At 42.1% G+C, this 16,751-nt stretch overlaps 1 protein-coding gene across 8 annotated transcripts in view; it reads right to left on the bottom strand.

Moving 5' to 3' along the window:
• Positions 1-1,829: 1,829 nt before the first annotated feature.
• Positions 1,830-16,751, bottom strand: part of SH3BGR (SH3 domain binding glutamate rich protein) — a 456,857-nt gene continuing 441,935 nt past the window's right edge. For 6 of the 8 annotated variants that reach the window (XM_078656835.1, XM_078656834.1, XM_078656829.1 and 3 more), the window contains 3 exons: positions 13,675-13,704; positions 10,403-10,460; positions 1,830-3,701 (listed from right to left, as the gene is read on the bottom strand). In XM_078656835.1, coding sequence (XP_078512961.1) covers positions 10,437-10,460; positions 13,675-13,704 — 54 coding nt within the window. In that variant the 3' untranslated portion in view covers positions 1,830-3,701; positions 10,403-10,436. The remainder of the gene's footprint in view (positions 3,702-10,402; positions 10,461-13,674; positions 13,705-16,751) is intronic. The other 2 variants (XM_078656831.1, XM_078656833.1) reach the window with 1 other exon arrangement.

A 16,751-nucleotide genomic window follows, 5' to 3' on the forward strand; every position in this document is an offset into this window, starting at 1 on the left:
GGAATTCGATAACCCAATCGGGGTTCTGACTGATAGCTGCAGAGAGGATGTAGCGCAGGCGTTGCTACCGAACTGTGGGTGCTGGTCTTTCCTTGATGGTCCTATCCTGATCCTAATCTGGTTTTCCTGTCCTGTCCTGGGGTGTCCATTCTGCACCTGCTGGCCTACTGGCGACTGTCCTTCCTTGGGGTTTGTCCTGTCCTTAACTGACCCGTGGCCAGGGTTGGTCTTCACACCTTTCTAGGTAAATACAGTGCTGGGAAACCTTTTTCTGCATCCTCATTCTCTTTCTTTGCTTTAATAAAGACGTGATCTCGCATATTGATTTTCCATGCTTTCATTTCGCACTGACAAATGAAAAAGTCATACCTTATAGTTGTTATACTAGCATGTTCCAATTTTTTCCTATCTTTTAAGTACGTTCCTGCATACAGTTCATGAAATATAGATGTTCCTTTTCTTTACCTTCCTTTAGATAAATGAAGTGATTGCTCTGAAATATTAGCGTGTTCCACTTTTACCTTCCCTATAGTTACATGTTACTTTTCGAGTTTCCATAGACTGACTAAATTCTCGTACTGTGCCCACTTTTGAAGGGTGTACATTCTAGCATGTTCCTTATCTTTCCCCGTCCTTTAGTCACTCCACGTCTAGCCTAAATTCCTGAAAATTCTTACTAGCATGTTCCCTGTTCTTACCTTCCTTTAGAGTCCTAAATGGTTGGTCTGATTTATGTCCTATATGGATACGTGCTCTTTATAATCTTAGTTATTGACAGTTTAATTGCTGTAAACCTTATGCTTTCAGAATCTGACGAAAACTAGATAAAGGTTTTTAAACTTTCTGAGTTTGTGGTTATTATATGAGTGCCAATTTAGTAAATAGTATTTTTGTATTTTGGTGTCTGCCTTTCTTTTACAGCTAGCTCCCTGATCCATGGTGGTCATTAGGTACCCGTAGCAGTGGAGTGGTAAGTCGGGTACATTGGAAATACTATAGGAAGGAACAGGGTTACTGGTAGTAGAGTGCAAGGTTACCCGATTAATAAATATGGTGTATTGAAATTTATGGGCCCAATGTGCATATAGTAAAATTATAGTCGGGTGACCTGCGCGCTCTATCACTGCATGCGGACACACTTTGTTTCCTTTAACCACAGTCATAAGATGATACACTACAAATTCCTGTGAAGAGCGTATGCCACACCAACTAAATTATCACACAAGCTATACATTGTGGAAGCAAACACCCACCCAAAAGCCTAATGCATTGCAACACCAATAGTGAGCTCTATGCATCTCTCCAGCAGCCCACCTCTAGAACTAAAGATACTGCCAACCATTGAGAGACTACCTTCTAACACTAGACCCTCTCAGGTACCACCCAATCGCCATAAGCGGCCTACTTCCAGCACTATAGCACTATAAACACTGCTACACGACTTTGGCGGATGGGGAGATTCCACATCAAAACCCTGTATCCATTCAAGATGACCTGTGATGTCCTAGCATTTGTTCTACTTCTTGTATTGCTCTTCGATGTCTGTGACATGTAACCGAAAGTATTATATTGATGTTCTCCTTCCGAGGAACCGTTGTTTTCAGTGAATAGTACTATAAACAATTTAAAATAATGTTTTTTTTTTTTTTTTTTAAAGAAAAGTTTTGTAGGATCACTACTTTTGTTTTCTGGCCACCTCCAGTCCTCGACCCCTTGCATCACAGCACGGTGGCTTATAGGTCAAGGAGATAGGTTAGAAGTGCTGTCTGTGAAAAGAAAACTTGAGGAATGACAACTGCAGAAAAAAGAAATGAAACAAGAGTCTGACACCGAATTAGAAAAGTTGTTTTACCTTCACTGACACAAGCCACTCTCACTTCACAGAGGTTTCAAAGAGACAAAAGGATACATTTGGAGCATATTGGGAGAAATGTACTTATTACCTCAGCATACTGGGGCCAGTGATTTCAATATTTTAAATAAATCGCTTACTGCAAAATTGTAAGCAGACCGCTAATGTTTCATGACGAGTAATTTGGGATTTGCTGAAATAAGCCATTTTGCCACAGATTCCAGTACGACTATTCTATGTTTGCAGGGGTTTCTGGTACAGAGGGAGGGTTTGCGAAAGGTAAGAGGAAGGCACACCATGCTGATAGCTGACAACTGCACTTTTACCATTGATGGTGGCATTCAGCCAGTCCTGCTTTTGAAACAACAGCACTAAGCATGCTGGGAAATGTAGGCCAATACGAATAATAGAAAACGTCAAACTACATGTTCCATTATGGCTGGAAATATAGGTTTGGTTCGACATAATGGGCACAGCGTAAACTGGCGACTATTTACGGAAGAAAGGATTACAGTATATTCTTACTTGTCTTTTGGAAGCAATCACCCTTCTCAGTATATTTTTTCTAAATTATCTTTTATTGGACGTGTGGAGCCAATTTTCTGGCATTTGATACCCATCAGACCTATGGCGATATATGATAAATCAGGTACGTTGTTAATGCCAACAGAACAGGATATTTATAATGTGTTTTAGATCGTAATTCTAATGAAATGTTTTTTTTTATTGCACTGGTTTAAAAAAAGCCATCTGAAGCAGCCCATACCCCTGATCTTTTCCAAAATACTATTTTAGGTAAGCGATTTAAGATTTCAAAATATTTACCTCTAACCACTTCGAATTAAATGTATATTTCGTATTCAGTGCTGCTCGGATTTTGATCTGTGTTAAACAACATTTTAGTAACTTAACTAAAGGCGTATGAAAAGGGATTTCTTAATTTTGTACTAGCACACGGTATACGTTGCATGCAGAGTTTCAATGAAAAAAATAATTTGGAAATTAATTCAAATGCAATTTGGAAAATAATAAAATAGAGCCTCTGCTAGATGAAAACAGAAGGAAGCCATGGACATTTTCTTCACTGTCCCCGGGTCCTTTAAGCACAATCTCCCCACAGTTTTCTCCTGCAAAGCGTATCTGTGTTTCAGGACACCTTCAGTCAAGTCCTGGCTTTTTAGTCAACACAACTTGGCATGATGGGATTTTTAACCTTATACTAAATGTTAAAAACAAAATTACAAGTCCCTGAATGCACCATGCTTGAGGCTAAAAGGTTAGGACTTTCAAAATGTCACACTTAGCGAAAATAAATTGCCAGCTAAAAAGGCAGGTGGCAGGAACCCCTGGGGACTTCCACATTTTCTAATTCCAACAATATGCATTCAGTCGCTGGGCTAGGCCGTGCATTTTAAAAACCTTCATATTTTGGGGTGTTGTCAATGACTCCACTCAATTGACAAATCCAAGGTGTGTAATTAAACACTGCCTTTATTGAAGCAGTCACACATTTGTGATCGGTGCATCAAGCATTACAAGTAAATGCCATATGCAAAAATATACAGAGCGTGGGTAAGCACACACTCCTGCCAAAGAGACTGCCCGAATGAGAGGTTGTATGCAGAGCAGAGAGCACTGGCCTGAATTACCAGGCTTGTCTGTGCTGAGTTAGCTGTAGGAGGACACACGCAATGCAGTAAGGCCAAAACAAAGATTCGAAATCTCAATAGGGCAGATCCAGTCCTCTCAAGTGCCTCTTGTTTCTCAAAAACATCAAGTGTCCATTGTTGTGACTTGAAAAAGGTGCTTTAGTTCCACTGGTGTTGCTCGAGCTTGTGCTTGCGGCATGCTGCAAAGGGAAAAAAACAAGTTTTGATAACATATCACTACATAAAAGTACACTATATAAGAAAGTATACACTTGCACAAATAAAGTAGAAAATATTGAGTCATACAATGACCCAGAAGTGCATTATCTGGCAGGGATAAAAGATAACCCTTAAATGTTCCGGTCTCCAAAGACAACACCAACACCAACTTCCAGATGGACATCACCAACTGGATGAAGGACAACTGCCTGAAGCTCAACACAGACAAGACAGAGGTACTGATCTACTGTGACAGAGGCTCCCCCGTGGGATGCCTCCTGTTGGCCCATGGAGCTTGTTCCCACGCCAACCCCGACTGACAACGCCAGAAACCTTTGCATCATCCTGGAAAACAAGTTAACCATGACAGGCCAGATCAACTGTCTCCTCCTCCTGCTTTTACATCCTCGCAAGCTTCTCAAATGTCCACCCCAAAGCTCCAGACACACCAACACCCATGCCCTCATCTCCAGCCGACGTAACTATTTTTTTATACAGCTTATAGAGTGCCTGGTTACTCCAACGGAGTGTCCCCGCGCTAAACACCAGTAAGTACCCAGCAACTGTGCCCAAGACCGCCCCCCCACCCAGCAGCCAAGGCCCGCCTATGGAACAGCTACCTATGGCCTATTTCCAGCCATCCGGAGGACAGCGGAATAGCCACGTCTTAAGTTTTTTCTGAAACAAAGTCTCCGACGGGCACTTCCTTAAGTCAACAGGGAGGTTATTCCAGGTTTTCGCCGCAAGGAATCCAAAGGAACTCCCACTTGCCCGTACCTTCCGAACCCTAGGCACGATCAACTTTGCCGTGCCCAAAGACCTTAGGCAGCGTGCAGGTCTATATGCGGTAAGAAGGGGGTGCAAGAAGCCAGGCCCTTGCTTATTGAAGATCCTGTACGTGAAACACAAGGCCTTTAAACTAACTCTGGCCTGTATGGGGAGCCGGTGTCATTTCCTCAGAACCTCTCTGACTGAGGCCCGTCTAGGAATGTTCAAAATTAGGCGGGCTGCAGCATTCTGAACCTTCTGCAAGATGTACAGATTTCTTGGGGTCACCCCTAGGTACAAGATGTTACAGTAGTCTAAACGCAACGCAACAAGGGCCTGTATAATCGTCCGTCTAGCCTCTACTGGGAGAAGATCCAGAATTTTTCGCAGCATCCTCAAAATGCCAAAACAGGCACCAGCCTTGGCCTTAGGGGTTGGGGATGGTCCCAGCTCCTCCAGCCACCACAAGTGTGACCAAAGGGAGGGCTGCTTATTGATTACCATCACCTCCGTCTGGCCCGCATTCAGCTGCTAACAGCTGAGCATCATCCAGTTGGCAAGCTCCCCTAAACAGGCCTTGAACTTGGCAGCCGTTCCTGCCTCCTTTTGCTCCAGGGTGACAATCAGCTGTGTATCATCAGCATATGATACCAGTTTAACCCCATGTCTCAACACAATGTTTGCCAAGGGGGGCATATAAATGTTAAATAAGGTAGGGCTAAGAGCAGAACCCTGTGGCACCCCTTGCGACAATGGACAGACTCTGGATTCAAAAGGATGCTGTAGAACCTGGAAGGATCTATTCTCCAGAAAGGGGCATATTAGCAAGAACCTCGTTAAAATTATCGCAGTTTTAGCGGCAGGAAACGTCCGCTAAAACAGCGATAATGGGCTTGCTAATATGCATTACAGAATTCCAAGAGAAGCCCAGGTTAGATGTCCTGGACATCTAACCTGGGCTTCTATTGGAATTCTATAACGCATATTAGCAAGCGCATTATCGCCATTTTAGCGAGGTTCTTCCTAATATGCCCCATAGTTTTTAATTCACCTCCATATCACTCCACCAACCTCGGCCTCCCCCAACTGTTCTAAGAGAAGGCTGTGGGAGACCGTATCAAACGCAGCACTCAGGTCAAGGAGGATCAGAGCGGTCGTTCTTCCTTCGTCGGCAGCTGTTTTTAAAGCCTCTGAGGCAAGAAGAAGAGCCAACTCTGTACTATGTCGGGGTCTGAACCCTGACTGTGTTTCGTGCAGTACTTGTCTCTCTTCCAAGGATAGGGACAATTGACAGTTAAGATGCTTCTTCGCAATTTTAGCCATATAAGGGAGTAAAGATTTGGGTCTAAGATTTTCTGGGAGAGCAGGGTCTAGGGAGGGTTTCTTTAACAAAGGAACCATCATGGCATGCTTCCAGCTACTAGGAACCTCACCAGAGCTAAAAGAAATGTTCAGAAGCGAGGTGAGAACTGGAGCAATTACTTCTTTCCCTAGCCTCACGTATTTTGGGGGGATCGGGTCCCGAGGCGACCCAGATTTAACTACCTCCATAAGTTTAAGAACCTCACTTACTCCAGGTAGGCAGAAAGCAAAACTGTTATCACTTCCTGAACCCTTTATTACAGGAGCCGGGATGTGGTTCCTGCTACTTTCAGGGAAAGCAACGTAAATTTTATCAATCTTGCTCATAAAAAAGTCCTCAACCTGATTGCAATAATTAGCGGAGGCTGGCATTGTAGCTGTCACACAATCTACAGAGGATAGTTCTCTTACCACATTGAATATATACTTGGTGGAGTTTTTGGCAGCATCAATGTGCTCAAAGTAAAACTCCCTCCGTACTCTCCTAATGCATTAATGATACAGCTTGAGGACTGCCAGGTATAGCACCCTGTTTTCTTTAAGGAAGTTCCCCCTCCAACGGCATTCAAGGTCGCTTACAGTCCGTTCCACCGAGAACCATTTAGCGGAAGGAGTTCTACGGGTGCTTTAACCTGGTTTCAGAGGAATAATGGAATCAACTGCCACCTTGATCCAAAGAGAGACTAGCCCCTCAGATGTATGTACTTAGGACCCTAAAACTGGGATACTTGATGCCAGCTTATCCCCAAAGGCCTCGGCGCTTAACCCATCCCATTTCCAAAACAAGGAGGGCGCAGAGCGCTTTCCTGATTTGCAGGGGGTCTTTCTATAGTGTAAGTGAGAGTAAAAGGGAGAACAACATGGTCAGACCATACTATGGGCACTGGTGGCAGTGCTTCTACCAGGGCATTGTTAGTAAAAATATTGTCCAGCGTATGACCTTTATTGTGAGTGGGGGTGTTGACCAGGTGAGTTAGACCCATAGCCTGAAGCCCTTGAATCAGCTCCTTAGAATCTCTATTATCTAAATCCTCCAAATGAAGATTCAGATCTCCCAGCATATAAAGTTAGGATAACGAATAATGTAAGGGGGCACTGTCTCAGCAAGATCACCGAGAAAGGCTCTCGCTGGGCCGGGGGTCTATACAGAAGAAACCCTGCCATAGAACTAACACTGTTCATAGCCAGACTGAAAAAGGCTGCTGTAATTTTAGACATCTTTAACTGAAAGTCCTTCCTAAATATCACGGCGAGACCTCCCCCCCTCTGCCCAAGTCTATCAACCCTAAGAATAGCATACCCATCGGGCAAAGCTGCCAAGACATCAGGTGCAGATTGCTCCTTTAGCCAGGTTTCCACCACAAACAACCCCACTGGTTTCTGGTCAATGAGCAGGTCATACATTTCTAGGCTATGTTTGCTAAGGGACCTACAGTTAAGGGAGAGGCAAAGCAGAGGGCCCAAAGTATTGCATGTAACTAAGGCAACTCTCTCTACACAGGGACCCCAGGCCAATCCCTCCAAAGACTACAGACTATTCAGAATGCCACAACCAGACTAGTTTTCGATCTCCCAATACAAACCCACATCACACCCACCACAGGAAACTCCACTGTCTTGCTATTTAGAAAATATCCCTGACCTACGCATTCAATGCCCTACATAACTGTGAACCTGCCTACATGAATCACTGCCTTCCTCTCGCTAGCCCACACCCCCTGCTTTCGAGGAAGAAGGCGTGGAGGACGTTCAAAACATCTACCACCTTCCTAATCTCTGTTACGGAGGAGGCAGACTCCCAGGGCCTCAGCTAAGACACCACCAGATTGAAAACCAAGAAGTGTACAAAAGAAAAAAACAAGACAACAGACAGGTTCAATTTAAGCATTCAGGATCTGGAATAACATCCCCTTATTAATTTAGACCGCCCCAACATTGCTCTAATTTTGGAAAGAGTTAAAAACTCCCTATTTAAAGAACACTACTTCACAATGCATTAACCACCCACAACTGTGCTTCTGCTAATCATTGGCTTTCATCTTGCCATTCACCATGTACAGTACTCCTCTGCCTTTTGGCTGGGTTTGTGCTAGGGAAATTCTATATAAATACATACATATATATGTATATATTTACTGTAATAACTTTGCTAACGGTAGTGTATAGATTCTTCTACTCACTAAACATTACAGCATGCTTTAATAAAACCTCAGATATTTTCTTAAACATCACACTTAAAATTAAATTATGGTAACTAAGCAACAACTGACAGACTGTAAAAAAAAGAAAAATTACCCCCACACCATGGGAGAAAACTCCTATGGTGTGGGCATCATTTATGTTTTTTTTTCAAAAACAAACTCCCTGGTTGGGTGTCTGGAAACAAAATTGGGGAAAAAAAGCTTTGGGAATGTTTGACAACTGGCCGTCATGTTTGACAAAGCCAGCTGTCAACTTCTCCTACACCGACATGAACTGCCACGACGGCAGTTCCTGCTAATGTACACAGATGCTCGCGGGCCGGCAGAAGTATTTTAATTGGCAGGCAGACTAAAGGCAAGGAGGCAGATGTAAAGTCCTCTGCCTCCCTGTCTGCCATTCATCAACTCCTACATCTGGGCCTCTGTCTTCTGGGGGAGAGTGAGCTGGAAATGATGGCTCGGAATGCCATCGCAAGCGATTGCCAGAAGATTATTTGCAAGCATTCGTCCCATAATCTTTTAGATGTTTCATTGCCAGTAGTATGCCTGTAGACCTGAGACTGGGCAGCTTTCCTAGCCTACTACTGCTAACGTTTGTAAACTCTAAAAAGTGGTAACTTTGCATCCATCTAAGTACTTCTATTAGTGCTGATGTGCTATTTTGTTGGTAAACCAGTCACTATATGCATTTAAGTTCTTAATCCCCAAAAAATAACAAGTTAAAACCTCTTACTAAAATCAGGATAACAAGAAAAATAAATAAACACAGACACAGCAGACCTGACTCAGGACACAGATCTAACTACCAAGCCAAGAAAGCATTTATTTAATGGGGAGGAAAACTCCAACCAGCCTGCCCCCTCTCCCCACGAAGCTAAACCCCTCCCTAATGACTGACTGAAATCCCTTGTAAATATCCTCAAATTCAGATTAGACATGAGATGATGCAGTAAGGTGTGCGCTTAGACGCGGCTGTGAATGTGAGGACACAGCTTTTCCTTTGGCAGTATCCTGTCTTGTGAATCTATGCTTGAATCACATTTGTCATTTGCCCGTTCCTTGACTGTCTCAACTTCCATCATCGGCTGCCTTTTAAGTGAGTTCAAAGCTGCGGAACTTCGCCTCCTCGATTTTTTATGGGAATCTTGACAAAGTTTGTTAAAGTTTACGAAGTGTGTGAAGTTTTTTTTGGCAAATGCATCCCAACCTTGTCATCAAGTTGCGATACTCTGAGGGCCTTTTCACTTGCAGTACCTTGGCTGGGGCGAGCCTTCTAAATAAATGATGTTGAAGGGATTCCTACAGTGCAGAACAACAGAGCTGTCTTTTTAGGGATCATAACATCAGTGATTTGTAATGTGAGCGCATGCGAGGTAGAAAAACTACACAGTACTATTAGCTTGCCCCTATATCAGTGTTCCACAGACTACATATGCAGGCCACAATCATGAAGGAATCCTTTAATGTTTGCCTCTTTACCAATACTATGTCAGATACTTGCGTCCCATCATGTGTTTGCAGTTTACACTCTTCTGCTGCTCTACCACAGCACCTAATATCACAGCTGAATCCCATATTTACCAGGGTGATGATAGAAAGATTGAGAGCCTTTATACTACAGTAAGACAAAGCTATTTTTTACCCTGTTTCTACTACCATGTGTTTTATTTCTTAGACCTCTTTATAGGTAGTAAGCGATGGATTGCCAGTATCAAATAGACCCCAGTTCTTTGTTCTGTTTTAGATTAAAAGATTGTCTTCTTCACTGAGTAATTTTACCATGTTGTTATTTTTCCATTGCACTTTTTGTCCTTGAGCCATTATACCCGGTGGGGAGATGACTGTGTTCCAAGACCTAAGAGCTAAACATTTTTAAACAATATATCTAACAATCTCTTTCTGTTGTATTCATTTTAGTACCTCTTCATTGATAAATCAAATTCCTAATTGTTTCTAACTTATTTAATATTACCTTTACGTTTTTTAAGCTTGCTAAATGTTTTTTCTTTTGCTGACAGCTGGGTGGGGAGAAAAAGTGAACCAAAAATTGAGTAGAAACGAAACGTCATTGACGTTGATGGCTTTCATTGTGAGAGTAACGGAGGAAAATGGTGGACAGGCACCCGACGCTTGCCCTATTTGTTAAGGGTTTTCAGAGGAACAGGGATTCAGGAGAACAGAGCCCTTTGGGAAAAAAAGTACATGAAACAGATACGGCAGTTTTGTTACTCGTGTTTTTAGACTCTGTAATGCTACGACCAGCCTGCTCAACATTTTTATTGTTCAAAACAAATGGTACTTTTCGTTTCGTTCTATCCTGTTACAAAATCAATAGGTGTCTCAAACATTACCTTTCAGGAAACACGGACATAGTAAGGAGCCATTTTATGAAGCTTCCTCCTCTCCTTCCTGCAGGATGGCAGACACAAAACGAAGAAAGAAAACAGAGAAAGGATTTAGACAGACTCAAAACAGAAACATAGAAAGGAATTAGAATTATAATCAGTTAGCTTTTTACAACGAAGAGGCTACACAGCTGTTGCGTTGAAACACAAGCCCTCTGTGTAGCCTTTTCTGCAGACATCATGCTCTCTCTGTTCCAAAGAAGAGTTCTGGCATCGATTTTTTTGAGAAAAAAAGCAACATTTTCAATGGAATCAAATATTTATGTACAGTTTTACTTGGCAAACAAAATATCACTTTCAATCAAAAAATAATGAAAATGTATCCTTGTAACTCTTGAGATGGTTCATGCTCAAACTTACAGGCAGGGGGCGTCGCGTGATTATGACTATTGCAACAACCATCCACTCTACAACTTTGTAACTCTGAGCTCAGAATGTGATGGACGGTCATTTATTTCCACTACTGCTTTCAAAAAGGAAGGTAAATCCATCCTCATGGCCAAATACACATGAGTATGGTCTGCTGAATCAATGTGGTGAAAAGCTGCCGCGCTCTCACCCACAAGACACTTATTGATGCTAAATATAACTATATTGTTTTTTTATTATATTCTTTGTACTCTTGTTTGGATCTACTATTATTGCTTTTATATGTAACATTTACTGTTTGTATAGCGCTCTGATATCCGCTAGGATCTTGTTCGCGCTTTATAAAACTTTCAAAATCAAAATAAAAGAGATAAAAACAGGCCATCAGGACTCCTCGCACAGATCTCCACACGCCATTCTTATTTGACGAGATGAATAGAGGATAGATAGGACAACAGGAATTGGTATACGGTTGAATGCTTGTCGTAGTTCTTCGAATACGTTTGTTTCAGGGTTTTAGTTAAACATGTGATTTACTTCTGATGTCTCGTGAACATCCTGCGAAGATGTGAGTATCTTTCAGTTATGAGGATAGACAACCTTGAACTGTTATGCTAAAAATACTGAAAGTGATTCTGGCTTTACCAAGTAGACAGGGGAAGTCCTTCAGGATGAAGTTAATGCTAATTGATTTAACCATAAATTCGCAACCAAAGCAACTAGTCCATTCCAGGCGGAAGAGTGACATGTTAGCTATTCCAACCAGGATTTTCTCAGGTTATCTCTGATCAAACCTTAACATGATACAGAAAAGGGGGTGGTGATGAACAGAGTGTCTGAATTAAGCAGACCACTCTTACCCAGTCCAAAGATCAGGGCTTGATCCATCACCGTTATTTATCTCACTGCCCCATCCCAGCTCAGAACCTGGCTATATGCAAATTAGTCTGTCCCTGGCCCAGTGCATCATGGGAACAGGGCAGACCAAACTACCAAGCCAATTCTTCACCAGAAAGGAGACAAGCTACCGGGGACCGGTTTCTGGCATTTCAGCCTCTTCGGCCCGGCTTGCTTGAATCCTGATGGAGCAGTGAGAAAGGGACTCATGTCTGAGTATACCCTGCCACACCTATAGTGGCCAAAAACGATACAGAAAAGGGGGTGGTGATGAACAGAGTGTCTGAATTAAGCAGACCACTCTTACCCAGTCCAAAGATCAGGGCTTGATCCATCACCGTTATTTATCTCACTGCCCCATCCCAGCTCAGAACCTGGCTATATGCAAATTAGTCTGTCCCTGGCCCAGTGCAAACCTTAACATGAGCACCTGATCAAAAATGAGACTTCAGATCTTAAGATGGAGCATTATGTTAGGTGTCTGCTAACTGTAATATTTCAAGTAGAAGACTGCAAAGTCTTAATCGGAGACAGGCGAAGGCGTGCTTCCAGGTTTACGTTTGTAGTAGTGATTTGCTTCTGGTGCTAAGATAACCTTCTATAGTAAAGATTATTCTTCATGCTCCAAGGGCAGCTTATGTGGATCACCTTCATATTGTTCAGAAGATATTGAGAACTGATTTAAACATAATTAAGCAATCAACTAACTCAATTATTGATTTCCTTACTTCCTTCCTTAGCTTGAAGCCTGATTGGATATCTGATGCTGAGACTCATGTCTTTTGCTTCTTAGAAAGGTGAAGTTTGAATGAAGAGGCTTGGTGAGACTTGAGATGGAGCATTATGTCAATGTTAAATCCTAGATATTATCCTTATGCAATTTGAGTCGTAAGATGCCCACTGGGAACAAGGTGTTAAACTAGTTTGGACGACAGGAGGTTAAGTCTTTGGAGTGCAGAAGGAGACATTCTGGTCTGTTGTGATTTAGTTCAAATGAAATGGAGCTCATTCAGTTCACCAACTGTTTTGACATAGGTTTCCACAGTTGCCAAGCCAGATGGATTAGACATGTTTAGGTGGCACCTGAGTGGCATCTCCATATTGATGGATGGCTATGTTGCCTCCTGTTACAGCTTCTTCCACAGGTTCCAAGTAAAAGTTCATCAGGGAGAGTCCGCAGTCAGAGGACAGACCCTGAGCTCCCCCAAAAAGGGAAATAGTAGGAGATCAGAAAGATTACAGCTTCACATATTGTGATCGATAGTTGCAGAATGAGAAAGAAGAGTAAAAGAATACGCCTTGAAGTCCATACTCAAGAAAAGGACACCAAGTAGTCCCTCATGATGAACAGTATCGATTAGAGCAAAGAGGATGAGCAGGAGTATGAGGCGGGCCTCGTCACTGCTTTCAACATGCATGCCGTCATCCAGTACCATAAAATAACTTGAGAGTAGATCTGCGAGCATTTGGTTTCATTTGGTCTCTAAATGCAAGGGTAATAACGCACCTCCTGCTTGAAGTAACTTTAAAAACATCGATGCAGGATGTAGTGGCAAATTCAAAATAAGAGCCAAATAATTTTCAATAGATTTTCAAACATCAAATATAATCCTGTAATGGGATGCATGTCCTAAGAAGTTATGGCAAACATGGCACTGAAGATGCATCACTTTAAAAAAATAAGTAATTCCTCTACAATGTCACAACCATTTACAGTACAAAAGAAACATACACAGCGCACAACAGACTTGAGTGTCGAATCTAAATGAACCAAAACATCAGCACAACTCATTAGATGCAAACATCCAACAGTGGAGTCCCCGTTTTAAAGTGTTGCATTTTTCATAAACAAGTCCCTAGTCTTGAACTAGAGAGGGGCATACACCAGTTTCTAAAATTAAGATATTAAAATATTCCAGTCTCCAAAATAAATGTTTGAGGACCACTATTACCTGCTCTTCGTCCTCCTCTTCTGCCTCCTCCTTCATAAATAAATGTAAAAAGTGATTAGCAAAGGCAGCACTATGCCAGGGATAAACTCAACCTATGGATGGCAATGGAGGCATCCTAATCGCATATATCGTTACAATGAAATTATTAATAGGGTAAACGTGGAAGGAGTTAGGTGTGGTTAGAATCAAAGTAGATGTGAATGAGATATTAGTGTGGTGGCAATTTAGTACAACACATTTATTCGGTAACATCTCTACCATGAAGAAGGAAGACTGGTCTTAGATTGCCCCTTTAAAAGATTGACCAAATTATTTCTTCTTCAAGGTACCATAGGTGACATTCTATAAATGGAAGTATGTATAGCGCTGGTCCTCCAGAGCCACAGCCATTGCACAGCTTCAGAATAATCACGGCCTATGTAGATGATTCCAGGTAGATTCATAGCATGTCAATTTATTGCTTGTGGAGATCCGGGAGATCTGACATGACTCTGGCCCTCGAGGAATGAGACTGGTCAGAACCTGGCATAGCAGATGCAGGTAGACCCACCATTGGATCAATGGGGTATACCCAATTAATCACAGGACCTGGGTAACAGTTTATATGTAGAAAATAGTCCTGGATGTGACTCACAACGCAATTAATGTAAAACCTGTAATTTAGTATAAACAAGTTCTCATTAAACAAAATTAATTTGTACCTGTGGAGATATTTAACTTATAAACAGCAACATTAATTGCAATGAACCCAACACATGTACTTCAAAAAATTGAATACTTTATATCACAATTTTATTTACATGATATTAAAATAAAAGATCCAGAAAAACTGCAAATTTGCAGTAGACAGGTAATAGATACAAAAAGGGGGTGCTCAAGTGAATTGAAAAGAAGATAGGTTGAAAGAACAGAGTTTAAGATGAATCAGTGCAACTAAAAAAACCAATTTTTTAGTTTGAACACGGAAAGCCTACCCACACATCATTATATACATGAATTAAAACAATACGGGAATCGTGGGAGTGGAAAATTGGGTGTAGGCCTTAGGTAGGGGGGATAGTCGCCGACATTTCGACCCTAACGCAATACGGGCGATTTCAAGGCCTCTGCTGCGGGTCTTCTTCAGGACAGGGATGGGGATGGACAAGGACTGGATCAGATAACCAAAGGTAGAACAGGGGCGTCACACCAGAAAGCTGATGGCAGGCCACCAAATATCGATGTGTCATGGAATCCAATCAATGGAATCGGTGTCTACTCCTCAAGTCTTAAAAAACGTATCCGCGCCCGAAACTCAAGGCGTCTTAAACAGGGGATCAATCCACTACAGGTCCGCGTCTATTTAAATTGAAAATTAGAAGGCGGAAAGGGGGGGGGGGGCCCAAAAGGTACCAACGTCGGCAGTTATGGCAAGCCTCAGGAGTGGAAATGAATACAAAGGGTTTGTCCGAGTCTACGTGACTGGAGCACTTCTCTTAATTGAAGTGAAACGTTGTCGATTAAATCAACTATCCACGTTCTGCCAGTAGAGCCGCGTCTCAACCGCCTTCTGGTTATCTGATCCAGTCCTTGTCCATCCCCATCCCTCTCCTGAAGAAGACCCGCAGCAGAGGCCTTGAAATCGCCCGTATTGCGTTAGGGTCGAAACGTCGACGACTATCCCCCCTACCTAAGGCCTACACCCAATTTTCCACTCCCACGATTCCCGTATTGTTTTAATTCATGTATATAATGATGTGTGGGTAGGCTTTCCGTGTTCAAACTAAAAAATAGTTTTTTTTAGTTGCACTGATTCATCTTAAACTCTGTTCTTTCAACCTATCTTCTTTTCAATTCACTTGAGCACCCCCTTTTTGTATCTATTACCTGTCTACTGCAAATTTGCAGTTTTTCTGGATCTTTTATTTTAATAACATGTAAATAAAATTGTGATATAAAGTATTCATGTGTTTGAAGTACATGTGTTGGGTTCATTGCAATTAATGTTGCTGTTTATAAGTTATATATCTCCACAGGTACAAATTAATTTTGTTTAATGAGAACTTGTTTATACTAAATTACAGGTTTTGCAGGTAGACCCACCAGCAGAGCTCTGCCTAAAGGCTGATAAAATAATGTATGTGGCCATGAATTCTTTGGACATATATTTCTTTATCAGTGGTCACAGTCTTTTGGGGTTTGCTTGCTAACTTCTGATTCTGAGTGCAGTTCTTTAGAACAGATTGTAATTTCTCAGTGTCTAATTGGTTGAAGTCACAGAGGGCCTTTGCTCACCCTTTAATAAATCAGAAGTTCTTATCTACATCTGGCAGATTTTTAAGACTCTCTTAAGGCCCATATCACTGCCTTAACATACAGCTGCCATAGACATGGTCAGTTTCTGCACGAGGCAAAGGTTACCTACCTTTGTTGAGTCCAACCACCTGCCGGAGGTTTGGCCTGTCAGTTTGCTGGAGGACTGCTTCAGCTAATCTCAGTGGAACTAATCTAAGAACATGGTAACAAACTTAAGCCACTTCAGTTAAGCCACTGGAACAAGTGGCATCAGATAACATCTACAAGGCATCTGTCAAGTTACTGAGGGGTTGGAGAAGGGCAATTAGACACTTGCTATGCTGCTGGGTTTTGTAGTACATTGTCAGCCATTAGTATTGCCTTGCCTTATAGCATTCTATGATATCTGTGGGTGCTACAGCACGCACTCCCAGGGATCCAATCAGAGATAGGGGTCTAGCTCATATTGTGACAAAATGTTCTCTGTACTATGTGCTGCCCTGGGTGGAATTGGGTAGTGTTGTTAAGTTCAGTGAGCTGTGACTGTGCAATTGTGACGTCAGTGGTCCGCTGGAGGACATTTACCAGTTGCCTATGCATCTATTAGGTAGAATAAGAAGCTATTTTCATGCTTATTACAGGTAGATCACACCAGGGGCGGCTTGCTGTGTGATGTTAATGCATGGTGTGCCTTGGTGGCAAGAGCTGGTAAGAGCAATAATATAGTCTACTATAGGGCACATAGCTGAGATGTTGGTAATATTTAGGACATTGTGGCTTGCTTATGTTGTTAGAAATTCATT

This window comes from Lissotriton helveticus, chromosome 8, assembly GCF_964261635.1.
Source record: "Lissotriton helveticus chromosome 8, aLisHel1.1, whole genome shotgun sequence".
In the NCBI taxonomy this organism is placed as follows: domain Eukaryota; kingdom Metazoa; phylum Chordata; class Amphibia; order Caudata; family Salamandridae; genus Lissotriton; species Lissotriton helveticus.